Consider the following 21,235-nt stretch of genomic DNA (forward strand, 5'->3'; position numbering starts at 1 on the left):
AACATGTACTTCATGGTACCTGTATTCAAGCCCTTATCCCAGTATAATTTGTGATTCTGTTGATCCCTTTTGATATGCTATCATAGCTGCTCCCATTCAAAATAGTCTTACTCCAGTCAGATGACGTGCTGGATGTGGGGTTGCTCCCCAGTGATGGGACTGGGTTGCCCTTCCCTAATAATTTCTTGGTTCTCAGTAAGAAGCGAAGTGTGAATTTGTTGGCGATGCAAGTGATTTTTCTGCCTGTGGCCCTTCTGATTTTTGGGGAGGGGGGACTAACATGGTGTCACCACCAGATGTATGCAGTAGTGTGCAATATTATTCACACAGCTGGGTACAGGACATAGTGGAATTTCTACCGGCTGTTTGCAGCATCTGCCCAAACTGAGACGAGCTTGAGCTGTTCCGATGCTAGATGTGGTAGCCTTCAAGCAGTTTTAAAATCTCTTTTAATGGGCTTCTTTTAACTCTGTTATTTGAAGAATTACTGCAGACAGCAGCAAGTCTCCCAGAAGCCACCTGATGTGCAGATGTTTCTCAGCTGTGGTTGCCTTGTCAGGGCTCTTACCGCCGTGGTGGTTTGGGGATCTTAGCCATGTGCAAAGGCTGCAAAACAAAACACTTTCCATGCCAAAATAGCAAGGGGAATGGAATAGCTTTGCTTTAGTTATTGATTAACCAGTCCTGTTACATGTGTTGAGCATACCTGGATCTTAAGTCTTTCAGTCTTTTGAATACAGTGTCCTAGTGAAATATTTTATAAATAGTTATAAAACTAATCATAGGTTGCTGCTGAATTAACCATTATCCAGACATTAATAATCTCAAATGCTCCCCATGTTTGGGTAGCTGACCCCTTAAATTCTGAATTGCAGCATAATAATGTAATTCCTTTTGTTCTTTCTATAGTCATTTAAGTTGATCGCTGCACCAAATGTAAGACAGGCTCTGTAAGTGCTTCCTGACAACATAAAACAGTGCTTTGGGCACTGTGTTGCTGCTAATACTGCTGGTTAGTAGTAGCAGTCTCTGGATGTGGCTCTGCTTTGAATCTTGTTTTCAGTGTGCAAGCTAATGTTGTTATAAATGATTTCTACTTGGTCCTTATCTGTTTTGTCTGTGCAGGTTCAAGGGTAGAAACAGCTTCTGCCTACGCATAGCTGTAAACTCTAAAATAAGCCATGTTTTGTATTTTACCATACAAGTGAAAAGACACAGTTTGTTGACTGTGCCAGGGTTTATGATCACTGGGTTTTTAATTTGTGTTTGTCATGTGTCGAGCTCTATGATGTGCTTGGCAGCTTTTATAGAAGTAAGGGTGTTTACTTCATTGTGAGAAAATACAAAAGCAGGTATGTGAGAGCCTTTCTTTAAAAATAAATAAAATGCCTTTTACAAATAGGTGAGGAGACTGAACATTTTTAAAAATTAGTGCTTGCAAACTTTGCTGGATAAACGCTGCAATTCCAGTTATTCCTGCAGCAGAGACGCCTTAACCTGTGGTTTGCCCAGCCACCAGCTGAAGAGCAGCCAAGGTCCTGGAGGTCCTTCCTCCTCCTAATGAAGAGCTCTTCCGAGCTACTTCGGTATTTCTTAAACATCAAGTAAATTAGTTTTTAGGCTTGTCTGCATTCAGACTGGCCAATGAACTCTGAGAAGTGTTTCCATATAAACTAGAGCAAAGCCACATCCTTAATGTTTTCCCTCTGCTTGCCAACGTAAACTGCTCATCATCAAGCATGGCTGGATTTCTTACTGTGCTGGGGAAACTCAAGATGTTTCTCTACCTCTTGGGGTCTGAAATTGCTCCCATTCCCCAATCATTCCTCCCCTCTGGAGACTGCAGTGTAATCTAACCCAGGAGGGTGGGAAGACAAAAATATGATTTGTGAGGCAAAAATCTTATTTTCTTTGTTCTTCTTTAAATGTCTCTATTTCATTGTGCTTGCTGGAGGCCAAACTTGCAGTAGTGTAGAAAAGAAATGCAAATATTATAGTTTCCAAATTCTTTGGGGGAAGGGAGTTTGACCAGGGCTCCTTTAAATAATTAGCTCAGGACATAGGCAGAACTGTTCCTGCCTGGGACAGCTTCTTCCTGTTGTTCACGCTGTTTGTGCCTAATGGTACTCCTGGAGGTACCAAGAGTACCCTCCTCCTCACCCAGCCATTGTCTGGAGCAGCACTAAGTCTGCTCAAGGAGCTCTTCACGCATGTGCCTGCGGCACCCGGGGGCAAGTATGATGCAAGTTTTTTGCTATTTACTGAGTACCCGACTGGGTGACCTTGAGTCTTATCAAGGAAAACAAGTTAGCGCGTGAGCTCAGCTGTCTCCTGAGCAGCAAACACCAGTTGCAAAGAGCATCTTGTAACTTACAGACTTGGTTAATTAAGGAACTGAACCGAGAAGCGAGTGCTGGACTATGCTTTAGGCTTAAAATAAAGACATTTCTTTGCAAGCAGCCTCCAGCTCTCTTTGACATGGCATAGATGTTCACTTGTAGTATTGCTTCAAAATAACATAATCTGACCTTACCTCTGACCCTTGGTCTTAAGGCTGGTCTATACTGGGGTGTCTTTGGGGTGCCTTTAACTGTGAACTGCAGCTCTGCATTTCCTGTGTGTGAGGAATGTTATGACATCTGGCCTGCGGTCGGCCATATGGTGCCCAGGGCACAGCAGTCTTCATAATTTTGTCACCAACTGTCCTTGCCAACATAATGGTAAATGCTACTGCCCGCGATGTACTAGAGCTACCTTCACTGGCCCCATTGCCCAAAGGGGCAGGTTTAACAGGGGCAGGCCTGAGCATCAGTCCCAGGAAACGATCCCTGGTAAGAGTTTGACATTTTCTGTCCTCCCTCCCTGTTACTGCTGTTCTGACTTTAAAAATAGAAAGGGATTGTCTCATCTCAAGGCAAAGGCTTCTCAAGAGGGTTAATTACGTCACATTTATTATCTGCTGTGTAGATCTTTTTAGGCAAATGTAATGAATAATTTTTTTTTAGTTGTATACCAGCTCTTTTAAACCAAGGGCTGCAGCACCCCTGTGCGTACTGCAAAGGCGACGCTGAGTTGACCACAGCTCATTTCAACATACAGCTGCCTGACCTGGGTGCCCTGCCCTGGAGGAGGGGGTGGCAGGCGGGTACGGGCTGTGGGCTGTCCCAGCAGTTCCCTGTACGGGAAGGGCCATGGTACCAGTCTGCAGACAGCTGGCAGCTTGCACAGCCAAAAGCATTTCACACTAGAAATGTTACTGGAGACTTTTTCAGATAATTAAGGTCTCGTTCCCGCTCTTACTGGAGTGGACACCTTAGGAGTTCCTGAGTGACATTTGGGACAACCTCATGGTATACCAGCATGGTGCCACTTGGCACCTCTTTTTCTAGGTATGCGAAAGAGAATGGGTGGGAACTGTCTTCCAGCTCAGAGCTAGAAGTGCCCTGATCAATGTTGGAACAAGGTGCCAAACAATCTGGTGGGTTTTATTCTGAACTCTGTGGTTGATGTGCTGGCCCTGTCCATGCTGAAGGTGAAGGGAATGTACTCTTGTTCCCAACACTGCAGACTAGCATGTTTTTTTCTTCTGCAAAGGGATGCTCCTTGCCTTGAGCCTCCAGTGATGGCTGATGAGCATATGATAGTCCAGTAGTGGGAGGATAGTCCAGTAGTGGGAAGCAGCCCAGGGAGTGATGGGACGCAACTTCAAAGTAATGGGAAAGAGCCTTTTTTTTTTTTTTTACTCTCTTTAGAGGATCAAATTAGCAGTCTGCTAAAGGCTTTTAATGTTAAAACTTTCAGAGCATAAGCAATGACCTGTGAAAAGGAGTGCTTGGATCTAGACCCTGTGCATGATGAGGTCTGGCATGTCTATTATGGCCAATTAAAGTGACAGGTAGCACAGTGTAAACACTCCTGACTCCTGCCGTTCCCTGGCTGGCTCCAGGCTGCACACTGCCTTTCTCCTCTGCCTTGGAAAAGGCACGTCAGTTTGAACTTCCTATCCAGAGCACAAAGCAGTCTTTCACAACCTCTGTGCCCTCCACTCGGGTGGTTCAGCGTGAACAGCCCAGAAGCTGAAGCTTGGTCTTTCAGTCAAAACCTGTTGTCCTTGAATTGCATGATTGTATGAGATACAGATGTTATCTTGGGAAGGAAACAAGAGGCTGGCAGTGCACTGCAGCACAGGCATAGCTTGCCCTCTGTCTGAGGACTCTTCGCGAGCTTTCCAGGATGCTGTCCAGCGCTTGATCCTAGATTTGGATTTTAGGAATAAACTTGCCCCTAAAAGTCCCTTCCAATACCCACAGCAGCAGTGCGTGAAGCTTTGCCTTAAACTGACCTTCAAATATTAGATTTGAGTAACTAAGCAGTTGGAGGAAGCTATTGCATTGAACAAACTAACTTGTGGCCCTAAAATAGCTTCTTATTTGAACAGCTTAGTAGAATAACCATGCTCTGCACACTGATCTTGAACTCTGAGGGATTTTAAACTCCCAGCTACGTGGGGAGGCTTGGTGTTCCTCCATGCTGCAGCAGGAGATGGAAGCAGTTTCTATAACTTCTTCCCCGATCAACCTACCTGCAAGCCACATAGCTGCGTGTGGCAGCCTCTGCTCTGCCTTGTGCTCAGCCACAGCTGCATGGTGAGAGCCAGCAGTCACTTGCTCAGCTTCCTCGTGGATGCAGATGCAGAAGTGTGGTCTCACTTAGTGCTTCTGCGTTTTCCTGTTACGTAGTTTCTCCTGTTCCCAGTCAGATCAAAGGGTAGATCAGCGTCTCCCCGCCTCTGCGTGACAACTGAAAAGGAAAGGAAATATGTTGGGGGAGAATCTGTGCTTTGAAAAATGTTCATAGCCTGCTTGGTGTAAATATACAAAGGTTTGTAGAGGAGTGGCGTGTTTCTAAAACACATTGGTGAGAAATGCTTCACACCCTTCTTTATTACCCAGTAATTAAGAGAATACTTGCCTTCCAATGCAGTGGCTGCTTAAATAAAGATGAGAGCATCTGGATTTTCTTCATGGTGGATGTGCAACAGTAAGTAACATTTCATGTGAGACGGCTGAGCCTGGCACACCTCCATGTGGCACCTCTTCCCTTCCAGTTGTGGTGAGGTGACTTTTCCTGCACTTTTGCTGGGAAGAAACTGGATGGGGAGGGTGCAGGGACTCAGACTTGAATCTGTCCCACAGATAGCAGGTTCAGCTTGTTGGATGGGTGCAGGTCAGGGGCATGATCCCAGTGAGGGAAGTGCCATGGCTGACGTGCATGTGGCATTTCTTGTTTCTGCTCATGTGTGATGGTTCCAGCTCTTGCTAATCAAATTGCCCAGTGGTGGGAGACTTGGATCCTCTTTTCTTCCCTGTCTCCTCTGGAATACTGGGAGACTGTTTAAACGTCAGGGGTGCTGGTGATTTGGCTGTGATGGGAGTGGATTTTAACTAGGCTTGCTCTTCATCATGAATGTACTGATGTAGGCATGTCATGTAGCTTGTCTGTCAGCCAAGTTACTAGCTTTCAGCTGCTTTATGTGCATATTTTAGCGATTGCTTCCAACCTGGGAAAGCCCAGCCAGGTCACTGCAGGGCAAGGCAGAGCTGTATTCCCATACCCACCTACTGCTGACGCCACTTTCCTGCCCCACAAGGATCAGAAGGAATCCATGGGAATCGCTGTCTTCTGGCTTCTGCTTCTGTTTGGGGTGGCTGTGCAAAGGCAGGCTGTGCTTACTCATCTGGCTTCAATGCAGCCACACAATTGCCTCTTTCGAGGAAGAGAATTCATTAGTTTCTGTGAAGTGGCCTTGGATCTTCGGGCAGCAGGTGCTTCTATAGAGCAAACTGTTGCTGAATATTCAACAGTTGCTATACAAGTGTCTGGCCGACTGCCTGTGAAGCACTTGGAGTTATCTTGAGCATCCGATTAGATAAAGTGCAAAGTACTTACAGCTTTAAAGCTACCCGCAGCTATGTTGTGTTGGTGGTATTTTAATTTCTTTTTTTTTTTTTTTATGTCAATCTTCCAAGATCATAAGCAGCAACTTCATCTCTTTTGACTCACCCAACAAAGAAGAGAACTGCCTAGCAGAATGAGAAACACAGTGATTCGCATTCAGGTCGTCAGAACCTCATTCTCTTACTAGTTTCGGCTAATGGCACGTACACTGGAAACAAATGACTCAGGATAGAAGTGTCTCCTAATCTTTAACATACTGTTTAAACTCAAGTCAGCTCTTTTAAGGCTACCTGAATAACACTTGTTCTTGCCAGCCTCTAATTTGGTACATGAAGTACTGTAGATACCTAAACTATGAAGGAATAATTTGAGAGGTTAAGCTGTGCAATCAGCCTTTCCTTTTTCTCTTTCTTTTTTTTTTTTTTTTTAGGAGTTTAATTTCCTTAGGTGTGGTCTGCAAGCAGCTTGTGCTAGATGCCATCATTGAAGGTATACTCCTGGAAGAAACTGTGATCACCGAACAATTACAGCTTTGAATACCTTATAGCATTAGTCAGTAAGGTGTGGATGCCTGTATATTGTTTACTAGCAACGTGCCCCCATTCTGACTTCTCCTAGTAGATTTCTTAACCTGTATTAGTTGTTTTAAAGGTGCTTTGTCTGTTTTCTTATACTGGCTATTTAGGCCACAGAAGGAAAACTTTTCGTTAAATGTGTAATTGTGACAGTAGCACTGAAGGCTGGTTTCACCGAGGGAGCTGAAGAGATGCCTCAGTGGTGTTATCCAAGTCCCATGCTTTACAGGATTTCTGTGCTGCACATCAGAGGTATTCTTATGCCTGGAAACACTGTGTTACTAGGGGTGTAGTGATTGCCCACCCCTAAGCTCTTAAAGGTTAATAGCTAAGCATGTAGTTCCTACCCACAGAAAACAGCCATGCAGGCTTCAGCACAGTGGCTGTCACTAGTCCTAGTTTCTGGTTTCTGTACATCTTGCTGAAACAGTGATATTTAGCACTGATTGTAGGTGGACCTTGAGCACTTAAAAGCATGAATAAGCAGCTGATGCAGCTGCTGGAGCTGAGCCTCGCTGGCAGGATTGTGTGTTGTGCTGTTCGCTTTGAAAGGGCTGGGGTCTTCAGTGTGTGGTTTGGCTGCCAGGTACTCAGAAGAGCGGCTGAGACGTGCCTCCTAAACGTCCACTTTGTTTGCGCAGGTCTGTGGGGTAGGTGCCAGATTTGTGGAGAAGAGCGGTGCTGGCAGCCTGGAGCGTGGTGTGCTGTGTGGCATCTGCTTTCCCCGCTGTGAGGAAGCAGTGGAGGGCAGCTGAGGGGTAGCTCCTCAAAGGAGCTTGGCTGGCCCATGTTCTTCATTCCCCATCAGTCCCTGAGGTCCCCACAGCTAAAGGATGGGATCAGCAGAAGGGAGGACCAGCTTCCAGGAGGGGTTCCAAGTCTTGCAGTGAAGCATTTCAGAAGCCGTAAAGCAGGTGTTCAGGCTTCTGATGGGTCATTGCCTCCAAAAGATCATTTCTTTTCTTCTTTGTTTTTTCATGGGGCTTAGAAGTGAAAGTTTAGGAGCAGAGCAATTACACTTCAAAAAAGAATACGTGGTAGTGACCAGCATGGGTATAGTGCAGGCTGTGCTGTCGCTATAGATCAGTACTCTAATACAAGTAAATATGTGAAGGTTAGGTTGCCAGAAAGTGACAGGAAAGAAAAGTGAGCCCTTAGCCTTTATAGATGACACTGCACATTTAATTGCTAATGGACTTTTTTTAAAGAGCATCTAGATTGCTATTATTAGAAAAAGCAAATGTGTGGTGTTACCTACAGGGAACAAAAAGGGAGTCTTTCATGATCTTCTTGACCTTTACTTTCTTGTGTTAATTTGTTTAATACCAGTGAGATTTTCCTGCTGTAAAAACTTGCTTAAGCAGAGACTTCTCCAAGACCTCTGAAAAAGATGTGCTAATTGGGAGGTAGAGCTGTGCAAGAGCTGTTTCTTCCTTTCCTCCCTTGGTTTGTGAACTCCTATTTCAGGGATCCACTGTGTGCTCTGTGCCTCTGTCTTTCCCTCCTGGATCAGACTTTTACCAGCTGGTGCAATTCCGTAACAGCAGTCAGGGCTTTATTGCATTAAACTTTTTAAAAGAAACAGGAGCTCTGTGCCTGTGGGGCTTAGCATGCAGGAGGAAACTTTGGGGAAATGTTAGATAAACAAACACTCCTGGATACTTCTGAAACATCTTAATTGCTCTTAGCAATCTTTACTTTTTCAACCCCTACTAAAAATGTCTTACTGCTTGTGCTGTCTATTTGTAAATCCCAAGGCACTTTGCAAAGAGCAACAGTGTCATTATCCCTGCTTGCTTGTGAGGATACAAGGTGCAGGTCAGAAGATGTGCTGAAGAACCTGGGGCTATAGCAGGGCCAGAGCAGACTCCTCAGCTGGTGTCTGACCTGCCAAACCACCAGCTCCCTGTGGATGAGGGGTCATGGCCATGCTGAAGGTGCTGTGTCTCAGAGCTATAAATATGATTGCGTACGGCACGTGGCTTCAATAAATACTACATGACATAGACCAAGAATGAATCATTTTGGACATCTCTTGGAGCAATACCTAGGGAAAGTTTCAGGCTTAATAAGGCTGACACAGAAAAGTGGGAGAAGGCATATACACATGTGCTTATTATTGTATAGTGCTGAAGTGTCTTACTGATATTACTTGTGTATCTGGAAGACCTGTTGAAAGTTCAGCTAGAAAAGCATCCAGATATCTGCTCTGAGTATGTACCTAGAGATTCAAACACTGCAGGTAAGGCTGTCCTTTTGACTGCTTGAGTGTTCATTAGTCAGCTAAGTTTGAGCAGGTGGGGTTGTTTTGAATTTCTTAAACTCCCATATGCTAGGAGTTTTCACAGTTATATAAATTGGTATTTCATGAAAAAATGGAAGGCAAGACCTGCACTTCTAGTAACAGTTTTTGTGAATCTTAAAAAGCTTCAGCTTCTGGCTGACTCTTCTCATGTTGAGGTGAAAAAGGCACTGAGAAAAATTGGTGTCATCAGCATAGAACATCGCTAGTTCTGCAAAAGGGGATTTAAGCCTTTGTGGCCCTAGCACAGGAGTGTCCAGAGGCTGCGGGGGTTGAATTGAAGACATGCTGCTGCAAGCAGTGCCGCTGTAACAGTGTCCCAGTGAATGTGCTTGCCAGAAGGGCAGCTGGTGCTTGCGAGGGTGCCAGGCTGCCAATGCCTTGGGATTCCTCGGGAAGGAGCTGGGCGGGATGACAGTTGGGTCTAAATATGAGGTGTATCTGTGAATGAAATGCTTCATTACTTAGGCCAGTAAACTAAGCCATAAATGCATGATTGTCTTAACTTGCTAGCAATAGTTCAATGGTAAAGCTACCTGTGGAGCTTGCAGGTGAGCTTTGGAGTGGAGCTCTGAGTACAGAGCATTTGCAGGACCTGCTCTGGAGTCATGAGTTATTTGTGTCATGTTAGATAGGAATTGTCAAAGCAGTATTGTGTTGCTATGTATCAAAGGACAGAGTAAAATCTTAGGCTTTATTTTTTCAATTAAGAATTTTTATTTGTCCCTCAGGGACAAGCAAATAGAAAACAGCTTGTCTTGGCTATTGTGAGTGTTCATGGGGCAAGAAGGGGAGGGAGGGGATGAACAGCAAGAGCAAAGTGTTGCAGTAATGAGAATGACGTCTTATTTTAGTTGATACTTAATCAAGACATGTGGTTCCAGGAAGCAGGAACAGATGGCTTTGGTGTTTTTTTTTCCTGCTCTCTTATATCTTCGATTGTCACCAAGACTTACCATAAATGTTTTAACACATGCCAACTCTTTTTTCACCTTTTATGTTTTTGCCCATCCTCAAAGACAGAGTGACCTGTTAGACTTATCTGACTTGTTTTTGTTTTATCTGTAATATTAATCACAGGACTAACTCTCAGTGACTTAATGTATTATCTTCTTTCAAAGGATGCCTCTCTTTATAATAAAAACTTTGAGGATATTTATTACTTCAGGTGCATTTTGATAGTAAATTAGGGCAAAACTGACTGCATTTTATACCTGGGTGTTGTGTCCCTCTGTCCTATAGAAGTGCCAGAGACAGTATTTGAGCCCTTCTGGAAGGTGCAAGCTACTTCAGGGGCTTGCAGGAACTGGCTTTGTAAAGCGGGTCAGCCTTTTTGTTTTATGGCTTTTATTCAGTATCACTCCTGCTTACCAGGACATCCAGAGAGTGGGTTATTGCTTCTCCTGTGTCCTCTTAACTGCCCTGGAGCGTGACCTGAATTGACTCCCAATTCTTCTTTTCCCAGGGTGGTGAAATCCAGGACTGTGCCTACTTGGACAGCGAAAGCGCCTACAGTGAGTCGGAGCTCTTTCCTGATGACGACGCGATGACTCTAGCACAGCAAGAGGTTCACCATGAGTCTGACATGGACAGTGCTATTGAGAGTGCCCAGAGCTCGGAGGCCTCCGACGTGTGTCGGAGCGAGGAGAAGGACGGTGTGCTTGGTGGCCTGTTTCTGCCTGGTGACAAGTAAGTGGTGATTTTGCCACATGGCAGCCCTGTTTTGAGGCATGTGCAAAAGGACCAGGGAGGAAGGAGCCTTTATGTGACTAATCCCTACTGGGGGAGGCTGAGGGTGCCTGGAGGATTTAGAAACTTAATATCCATTTACAACATAAGGGGGATGGATGTCCAGGTCCTCTAAGTGGCTTAGACAGTCTCAGCCCTGGCTCCTTCTGGCATGTTCTGTGAGCACTCATGGGACTTGCATGTTGTGTGTTGAAGTGAAAGTGTTCGGTCTCTCCAGAATGGGTCACTTCACTCGCATCCCCCAAAACTTAGGATCTTCTGTGTTCCCATAACCTTTAAATTAAATTTGAAGGAATTAAAATAAATACTTCCTGCAAAGCAGTGCAATATGGGGAATGCTGCTTTAGTCTTTTGTACATCTAGTTATCTGAAGATGTGGGCTCTGCTGATTTGCTTTGCAGCTCCATGTACCAAGTTAATTCTGTGTGTTTCTAATTTTTCATAACCTTTAGTGTGCAACAGTAAATTGTGCTTAACACAGGGTGTCCCAGCATGTGTGTGTGTAACCATAGTTTGCTGTTAACACAAGAGCGTCTCTGTAATCCTAACTTGACTCTTCCCAGGTGTGTACCTGGGGGTGTTGGTAAAAGCTGACTTGGGGAGAAAAGGACCCAATTTGATTTAATCCTGCTTTGGACTGAGTTAATGTGGTACCACAGGACAGAGCCCAGCTGGGCTTGCTTTGTAAGTCTCTGCCCTGTCTTCTGTATTTTTGGCTTGTCGTCTTGATTTGTGCCTCTTGAGCTTCCTTCATTGCTAAGGCAGTCCTCTTTCTCTCTCCTGGGCCTCCTTGGATGCTCTCTGTGCAGCCTCATTCCTACCCTCCTCCTGAATTTCTCAGCTAGCTGAGATCTGGCTTTCTCCCATTTGCCCAAGCAATCCCAGAGACTTTGTCAAGATAATTCCAATTTTCATCAGCTCTTTATCAAACTTGTCGCCTTTCCTTGCCATTGCCAGTTCTTCAAAGCACCTATCCTTGCGGTGACTGACTTTTGCCCATACTGTGTTTGAAATGAGTATCTTTCTGCCCAGCTGTGCCATTCAGGGTCTTGTGAAGGGAGTAGGGGAGGCATTGTGTACCCTGTACCCTCCTTCTAGGCAGGGCAAGAACTACTAAGAGCTACTGTGCTGCTACTGATAGATCTTGGTTTATCCTCTGAGGCCTCCTCAGCTCTGGTAAATCTGTGGGAAGACACTTGGGAAGCTTCATGCTCTTGTGTTAAAAGACACGATAGAGATTTTTAGCTTGGCCAGACCATGATACCTGCTTGTTGAAGAAGCAGGTGGGTTGTGTATCAGGTGTGTCAGCCCTCTGTGAAGTCCTGCTCTGAAGAAGAGGAAATAGCTTTAAAAAAAAAAAACCCACAAAAAAAAAAAACCAACAAATTTGAGAGCTTCCTTCAGAAAGTGTTAGAATGGGGAAAAACAGCTGGTTTTAGCAACTCCCTTGAAAATGACTGTGCAATTCCTCGACAGTTTCCAGCCTGCAGCTGGTTATGAGTTCAGGATCTACCCTGAGCATAGACCGTTTCAACCTAAGCAGTTTAAAGTTTGGCAAAGCTTACAAATAACTACAAATTAAAAGTTCTAAGCAACATTACCAGGTGGGTCCAGCAGTGGTGACTGTCTGCATAGCTGCCATAAGAGAAACTTAGCCAGGCAATGCATGAGGGATAACGGGCTACTGAACTCCAGTCTCTTGGCAAGTGGTGATGTTCCAGGACTATTATGCTGAAAAGTGGATTTTATGGACAAGTGTATGTTATCATCCCAACTGAGGACTGGTCAATTATGTCCATCCCTGGTGGAAGTGTTATGAGGAGCTTCTTCCTAAACTGCCTTGGTGTAACAACATTACGATGCAAACAGCAGTTGCAGTTAAAACAGATCAGAGTCACCCAAAAACTTATCAATACATAGTATGTCTGTGGCACAGCAGCTCTTTATGAATAGCTGTTAGTGTGATGTGTTGAGCTTCTCACTAATCCAACTCCCAGCCAAGGAGCCTCGTTAGATACGTTTGATCTATTTCTAGTATGAGTATTCCTATCTTCATGATCTTCATCCTTTAATAGTGTGCCAGGCTTGACTTGCCCTAATTTCTGTTAATGTGAATTAGATAAATGAATTGCAGGTTATAAATGGATCTCATCAAAACAGGAGAAACAAAAGAGCATACATCTGAAACGTTGGCAGGCTTCCTCTTCTACTAATTGCTTTTGGAGGGAAGGGATATGCAAATAATGCTTGCACCATCCGCCAAAGAAACACTGTTGCATCTCTTGTTTACAGCTCACAAGCGTAGTATTGCAGGAAGATAAATCTCCCTGTCTCCAAAGTGCAGGGCATGGTTAAGAGGCTCAAGGTAGACTCGAAAGAAACTTAGGAGGTAATATTGTTGAGCTGCTAGAGAACAACATCAACTGGGGGCTACTGTCCCATGGCTCAGCTAGTGGAGTTGAAGATATAAACACTGTGCACTGAAGCAAAGGGAGTAAAAAAATTTAACCCAATGTGCACCAAGTGTCAGCAGATTGAATCAGTGCCTTGTCTGTGTTGCAGAGGTGCACTGGATTCTGCTTTGTAGTAGGAACAGTAATGTGTCAAGCAACTGCAGGGCTTCACAAGTGGAGTGTGTGTTTCAGGCCTTAGATGTACGTTTTCTGTAAAAAGAAGTTTGTTCGTAAGAACTTGTACGTGAATTTACTGGCTTGTCTGTTTGAATGCCTTACTGAGGTGGGAGCTGAGCAAATCTGTGTAAAATATCTGCCTCTGCAAGATAGCATACTGCATGACTGCAGGGTAGTCTGGACTCTGGGCAGGAGAATCACTGTGCACCCTCTGCAGCAAACTTGCTCTGTTGTATTAGATGTGATGTGCTCAAAACTGCTCTGCCAGCTGTTTTGCTATGGTGCCTCGCTCTGTTGATCTATTTACCTATATGCCCTCTTTCTCTGAGGCCACAGGGTCCTGCCATTCCCTACCTATTTGACATTATCTTAGGTACTTCTCTGGTAGTAAAGCAGCCTTTTCTTGTGGGCCATATCTCCTCTGAAAGACACATTTTGTCACGATGGAAGGAAGGGCAGGAACTCAGCCTCCGTTAGGTCACATCAAGAGCTTTAGTGACTCTCTGGCATGCAGTGAGCTGAAGTTTGTTTCCGACCACACAAAGGAGAGTGACTGAAACTTGTGGGGTGTGGGAGTTTACGGGGTTTACTGTGAAACTCTGATTGTGGAATAGAGCGACAGCCTCTGTCTTTCTTGTACATGTTCCTCTCACTATCCCATGCATTTCGGAGTTGTCTGCACAGCTCCTGCATTCAGAGCAGAAGTCCCATAAGCAGCGGTCTTCACCTCCACATGGAAATGATGGCTGAGGATTGTCGAGGTGTGCTCTTTAAAGTGAATTGGTTTGTGCTGATCCAAACCTGTCTCACAGGTAGCTTGTTCATAGATTCTCGTGCTCTTGTCTTTCAAGGCAGTGTGTCAAATGCACATCAGATGTATTTAGCACTTTTTTAGCACTAAGTAAGTGGGTTACAATTTCAAATGAGGGAACAAGCTGTAAAGGTGGAAGATTCCATGTGAGGTGAGATGCTATCAAAGTCGGCCTTCGAGACGTTTTGACCTCTTGTTTCAGGTCAAGTCCTCACAACCCTTCTGCAGCATCTGACCTCTCAACTTATTCCACCGCCTCTCTGATCAGTAATGAAGAACAGTTTGAAGACTATGGGGAAGGAGATGATGTGGATTTTACTCCCAGTAGCCCCTGCCCTGATGATGAGACCAGAACCAACGCCTACTCTGACCTTGGCTCATCTGTATCTTCCAGGTTGCTCCTTATTCATTAACAAACAATTTTTCAATTTTGTTCTTCTCTGAGTATGGGTGACCATACCAGAGTTTACACTGGTTACATAGACTCGCCTTAAAAGCAAAATGTTATCCGTTCATTTTCTGCCTTCCAACTGACAGGCAACATTTAATAATAACAGCTATAGCAAATATGTTGTTTCTGATAACCTCTGTTGGGTTCTGTTGAAATAACTGGGCTGTTTTGCTTGTAGAGGTTTCTTTCTATTGCAGACAGTAGATTTCACAGTTAGGGGCTAGTATTGGAAGCTATCTGCTGCAAGCTGGAAACCAGCTTAGCACTATGCACCAGTCTTTGTACAGTGAAGACGGACAAGAGAGCTGTTTCTCTTCAGTGTTCTGATACTACAAATCCTTAGCACTAACCTGTAAGGTGAAGTGCTGTATAAGGACAGGGGTTTGTTTGAAACAAGCATCCATATTGACTTTGAATGTCTTGGAGAATATAAGCAAGTAGCTGCTGTCTGTTAGGAGCTGGAAATGCCACTACAGTCCACTGATTTCCTGCATGTGACCTCAGTCTCTGTAGCTCTTACGTCCTGTCACCAAGTCAGTTGCTGATTTTAAAATCCTTCCCAAAGTAAGGGAATGGGTGAGCAGGGTTGGGGAAGAGCCGAGCATGAAGATGCTCTAGGATTTGTCTGCTTGGATCAATAGCACATGAAGGTCTTGTGCTTCATTGCTAATAGAGGACAGGCTCACTGCATACCTCTGTTCTGCATGCAACCCCCATGTGCTACCGTCTGTTTCAAGCACTTCTGCAATCCAACCTTGCCACCTCTGTCATGCATGCAGAGCCAGCATCCCTCTCCACTGCCCCTTCATGATGATAGCTTGTGTCCTTCATCCCCTGCTTCCTCAGGTTTATGCAGCCCTTTCCATTCTCATTTCTGGGGCTCTGCACACTTCATGCCATGATTGCTCTCTTTTATTTGAGTTTATTTTCCCTTTATCATGCCAAGAGCTACTGTTACCTCCTCCTTAGACCTATGTCCACTTCTCCCTTCCTCCTCATTCTAGGGTTCCTTCCGTCCTACCATCTGAGGGGGTTTGTGTGACTTCTTCTTACCAGACCACTCTGTTTTTCATCTTCCTGTCTTTCTCTTGGAGAAAAGACTCTTCAGGTTGCATGCCAGGCTCTAATGGGAAGATGGGCAAAATGAGAGGGGGACATTGCTGAGATGGAACATACTAATGTAGCTGCTTTTGCTACATGCATCGCATGGGCTCTGTATACCTTTTGCTATTCTTCCAGTCACCCAAACTGATTCTTTCCACTGACACCCAGAACACGTCCTCTGTAAAGCCTCAACTGAGACAGGCAGACTTGCCCTAAGACTAGCATTCTCCATCATCAGCTCAAAGTTAGATGAGCTGCGGATAGAGGTGGTTCCCCAAGTCCCTTGTTTGTGATTCTGGCACACAGACACACAGTCAAGAAGAAAACCTGTTGTGAGTTGGTTACTATAGCCAGTAACATCTCTCCTTTCCTGCAAACAGTGCTGGCCAAACACCCCGAAAAATGAGGCATGTTTATAACAGCGAGTTACTGGATGTTTACTGCTCACAGTGCTGCAAAAAGATAAATCTACTCAACGATTTGGAAGCCAGGCTGAAAAACTTGAAAGCAAACAGGTAAGCAGCCTATTGCACTGCTTTTAGCAATGCCCCCTTGAAATGGGAGTAGCTAGTAGCAAGAGGAGAGGAAGACAGACCCCTCTCCTTCACTGTATCCCATTCTGTCTTACACGTGTGGTGTTCTTACCAAACGGTAAGGAATTCAGACCTTGACATCTAGCCTGAACCAAAATGCTGTTCTTCATTAGCTAGTAAGTATTTTTCTGACTTAAGGTGCAGACAGCACTAATAAACTCAAATATTTTAACCAGTGAGCAATTTTGATTGCAGAGTGAGAGTGATATTTCCAGGAATTTTTCCCAGGAAGTGAGGTCTGCTGTGCTGCTTAGTGCAAATCTACAGTTAGCTACTGTTTTCTCCAGGTGGGAAGGAGTGATCTGGCAGATCCTTAGCTAATGCATATAACCTCTCGTAAAGCTATTGGTCAGCAGAGGTACTTCATTCCTGTGGGATTTTTTTTGTCCTCAAGGGAACTTGGAAAAATGATGAATCCTATGGCAGAAGTTACTTTTGGGGTTCTTTGCAATTCCAGCTTTTCCCTTACATTTCTATCTCTGCCACTCCATCCGCTTCTAAACTGTGCCGAGCACTTGGAAAGAGTCCAGTGCTTCCAACAATCATCTAGGATTTTTGAAGGAAATTATTTGGTGGGCTTCTAGCTCCCCCTAGAAACTGAATGTAAATCCTGCCTGTCTGCATAATCCTTGGCACAGAGCGCACTGCACTGCTTCTTCTCTTGATGACACAGCAGCATAGTACTTGATATGAACAATGTTCCTGCCCTAGCAAGGAGTCTGCTAACACCCAGACCATGACTGGCTAGGGCTTTCGTAATTTTATGAGTGAGGCTGTATATACCTGGCTGAAAGAGAGCGAAGCTCTGACAAAGAGCTGTGTGTCACTGCACATAGAGAGGCGACATCCTCTTATCGAGAGATGCAGCTGGATATTTTGATTTGGTTCTAGTGCTGTTGTCTGGAGTCTGGTCCTTCATTTCAATAGTACTGCTTTGTGGCTGCAAAAGGGAACTGTAAAAATGGAAAGCACCTCAGTTCCTGTGCTGAACTGGGAACATTATGGGGAAGGATAAACTAACTGTTTATACAATCATCTAAAAACTGGAAATCCAGAATGAATGTCCATCACTAACTCAGTGTCCCTTTGTCATGTTTCTAATGTTAGTTTTGCTCTGATTTACACTGACAAATCTCTGCTAAATATAACAGTACTTGCAAATTGACTTATTAATGATCACAGTAATTTGTGGCTCCGCTCATCTTCACATTGTTGGTAACTGCAGCTTTTGACTAAGTTGCCTAAGAATATTGTTCACGGAATCATTTTTTTAACTTCACTAAAAAAGTCAATACTATGTTTAATTGTGCAATTCAGCTGGAGTTTAACTTAAGATTGAATCCAACACTGGTCAAATAAGTGTTTAATTCCTATATCATTCCTTCTGTATCCATGTAGCCCTAACAGGAAAATATCAAGCACAGCTTTTGGAAGGTAAGAGTCGTTAACTTTTTTATGAATACATGTGGAATCAGCTGTAACAATTCCCTAAGTGGGGGTCAGGGGTCAGAGGAGGAATAAGTTTAGGAAAATAAAAATGTGCCGAGAAAAGTTTTCAAAGGAAGGGGCCTGTGTTTGGATAGGGATGTTACAGAATATAGAAGCCACTGCTAGTCTTGGAGCAGGCCCCTGAACTGGAAAGAGCTGTGTTAAGAACATAAGATAGTTGCTTCCTTGTCTGCCAGCTTTCTTCATTTATACTGCTGTTCCATCAGTCCAGCTATTGCTTCTTTTGCCCTCATAATGTGGGCCTTTTTGTTGTTGTTGTTGTTGTTGTTGCCAAAATGCAAAGGAAAGCAAGAGCATCCCTTTAAAAAGGACATACAGAATTGTGATCTTCCTTTGACTGAATGAACCAGCCCTGGGCTGGGGAGGGCTGTAAGTTTCAAGAATATTTTAGATAATCTCCAGTGTTATGTATTCTGACACTATTCTGTAGTGGAAACTGCTTGAGATTTCTTTTCTTCTTTTTTTTAAAGAAGTTCTTACTGTACAAAATTTTCTAGATTAACTGTACGAACCAGTGCACAGTAGTGACCTTATTCTAAATTTCTAATAAGGCAAAATACTCAGTACATAGTGTGAATAAGGCCGAGTAGTTTTTAAACTATGTTAATGCTGGTGGCAGATCCTATCAAAAGCAACAAAGAACACACACCCTAGAACTAATGTCAATGATTGTGCTCAGTATGACTTCATTTAGCTACCAGTCTCTTGCAAGACTTGTGCTTAAATGGTTGTAATTGTCACTGAAATGATTGCACAGATTTTAGCATCGGATGTTCAAAGTACAAAGCCAGGCCTGTAAGACAGTACCCAGACTCTTTCTCCTCCATCGTCATCAAGCAAAATAACTATCCTTCTGATCTTTCAGACAACTCTTCCACAACAGTAACTTCAGCAGCAGTAATGGCAGCACAGAAGACCTGTTCAGAGACAGTATAGACTCCTGTGATAATGATATCACTGAAAAGGTGAGAAGCTGTGTGCATTGCGATTAATGTACCCAACAAAACCCTGCTGGAGACATGCATCAATTAACAAAGCTCTCTTGCTCACAGTTACCAGTGATCTGAAGTAGTTCATTCAAAATGTCCTTGATACTCCATTAATATTATGACTTTGCTTCACAAAAATGCAAGAACTGTGCAAGTACAGATCTAGGCATTGTGTTGGTACTTCTTTACTGTGTATTTGCATTGATCACCTTCATGGAAGATGCAGGGTCTGGGGAACTCAGAATTTCAGATCTTAATTTCGCTGCTGGCTTTGCTGGGAGGTATGCCCCCTTTAAAAAGGGTAGATTAGCTAAATGCCAGTTAGGAACAGTGAAGGGGTGTATGAAGAGAGATTCAAACTCTCAATTCTTTTCCACTTCCCCTTCCAGGTAACGTACCTAGAAAAAAAGGTGACAGAACTGGAGAATGATAGCCTGACAAATGGTGACCTGAAGAGCAAACTGAAACAAGAGAACACACAGCTAGTTCACAGGTAATAAAGCATGGAGCCAGTTCTCTTCATCATGTCAGAGCAAAGCTAGAACAAAGTTGTAGGGAAGGAACATCTCTACCTGTGATATATGACCAAGTCTTCTGCCTTAATGCTGACAGATAAAATAAGATAAGGCTTCATCTGAGAAGTCCAAGTGGAATAGGGCTGCCTTGCTGAATTTTCAGCAAGCAAAGGCCTTCCAAGCAAGTTTCTTTGTACAGAGATGTTACTGACTCATACAGAGCAAGCTTTTCTGTTATAAGAGAGGTTACCACAGGTTTGTTTTCTTGCACGTAGCAAGAGCAGAAGGTTGGGTCATAGTCCCAACTTCTTGAGACTAAGAATGAAAGAATAATAGATGAACTGATACTAGGAAGGAAGACTAGGGAAAATGTGAGCCCTCTGTGGAAGGAAACGGGAGACCTAGTTACCTGGGACATGGAGAAGGCTGAGGTATTCAGTGACGTTTTTGCCTCAGTCTTCACGGGCAAGTGCTCCAGCCACACCACCCAAGATGCAGAAGGCAAAGGCAGGGACTGGGAGAATTAAGAACTGCCCACTGTAAGAGAAGATCAATTTGAGACCATCTAAGGAGCCTGAAGGTGCACAAGTCCATAGGACCTGATGAGATGCATCTGCAGGTCTTGAGGGAACTGGCAGATGAAGTGGCTAAGCCACTATCCATCATATTTGAGAAGTTGTGGCAGTCTGGGGAAGTTCCCACTGACTGGAAAAGGGGAAACATAACCCCCATTTTTAAAAAGGGAACTACAAGCTAGTCAGTCTCACCTCTGGGCCCAGCAAGATCATGGAGTGGATCCTCCTCGAAACTATGCTAGGACACATGGAAAATAAGGAGGTGATTGGTGACAGCCAACATGGGTTCACTAAGGGCAAATTGTGCCTGACAAATTTGGTGGCCTTCTATGATGGAGTTACAGGGTTGGTGGATAAGGAAAGAGCAACAGATGTCATCTACCTGAACTTGTGCAAAGTGTTTGACACTGTCCTGCACAACATCTCTCTAAGTTGGAGAGACACGGATTTGACGGATGGACAACTCAGTCGATAAGGATTTAGCTGGATGGTCACATTCAAAGAGTTGCAGTCAACGGCTCGATGTCCAAATGCAGACCAGTGATGAGTGGCATTCCTCAGGGGTTGGTATTGGGACCAGTGCTGTTTAACATCTTTGTCGGTGACATCGTCAGTGGGATTGAGTGCACCCTCAGCAAGTTTGCCGACAACACCAAGCTGTGTGTTGCGGTTGACACGCTGGAGGGAAGAGACACCATCCAGAGAGACCTTGACAGGCTTGAGAGCTGGGCTTGTGCGAACCTCCTGAAGTTCAACAAGGCCAAGTGCAAGGTCCTGCACATGGGTCAGGGCAATCCCAAGCACAAATACAGGCTGGGCGATGAGTGGATTGAGAGCAGCCCTGAGGAGAAGGACTTGGGGGTGTTGGTTGATGAGAAGCTCAACATGACCCGGCAATGTGTGTTTGCAGCCCAGAAAGCCGACCGTATCCTGGGCTGCATCAAAAGAAGCATGACCAGCAGGTCGAGGGAGGGGATTCTGCCCCTCTACTCTGCTCTTATGAGACCCCAGCTGGAGTACTGCATTCAGCTCTGGGGCCCCCAACATGAGAAAGACACGGACCTGTTGGAGCGAGCCCAGAGGAGGGCCACAAAGATGATCAGGGGACTGGAGCACCTCCCCTATGAGGACAGGCTGAGAGAGTTGGGGTTGTTTAGCCTGAAGAAAAGAAGTCTCCGGGGAGACCTTATAGTGGCCTTCCAGTACTTAAAGGGGGACTACAGGAAAGATGGAGAGGGACTCTTTAACAGGGATTGTAGTGATAGGATGTGGGATAATGGTTTTAAACCAAAAGAGGGTAGATTTAGATTAGATAATAGGAAAAAATTCCTTGCTGTGAGGGTGGTGAGACACTGGAACAGGTTGCCCAGAAGGCTGCAGATGCCCCATCCCTGGAAGTGTTCACGGCCAGGTTGGATGGGGCTTTGAGCAACCTGGTCTAGTGGAAGGTGTCCCTGCCCATGGAAGGGGGGTT

General features: G+C 44.6%; 1 protein-coding gene across 6 annotated transcripts in view; it reads left to right on the forward strand.

The window, feature by feature from the left end:
* Positions 1-21,235, forward strand: part of RAB11FIP4 (RAB11 family interacting protein 4) — a 140,450-nt gene that overhangs the window by 102,207 nt on the left and 17,008 nt on the right. For 5 of the 6 annotated variants that reach the window (XM_030013791.2, XM_030013796.2, XM_030013793.2 and 2 more), the window contains 6 exons: positions 10,301-10,524; positions 14,228-14,419; positions 15,961-16,095; positions 17,572-17,607; positions 18,548-18,647; positions 19,061-19,164. In XM_030013791.2, the coding sequence (XP_029869651.1) occupies positions 10,301-10,524; positions 14,228-14,419; positions 15,961-16,095; positions 17,572-17,607; positions 18,548-18,647; positions 19,061-19,164 (791 nt within the window). The remainder of the gene's footprint in view (positions 1-10,300; positions 10,525-14,227; positions 14,420-15,960; positions 16,096-17,571; positions 17,608-18,547; positions 18,648-19,060; positions 19,165-21,235) is intronic. The other variant, XM_030013792.2, reaches the window with a different exon arrangement.

This window comes from Aquila chrysaetos, chromosome 5 (assembly GCF_900496995.4).
Source record: "Aquila chrysaetos chrysaetos chromosome 5, bAquChr1.4, whole genome shotgun sequence".
In the NCBI taxonomy this organism is placed as follows: Eukaryota; Metazoa; Chordata; class Aves; order Accipitriformes; family Accipitridae; genus Aquila; species Aquila chrysaetos.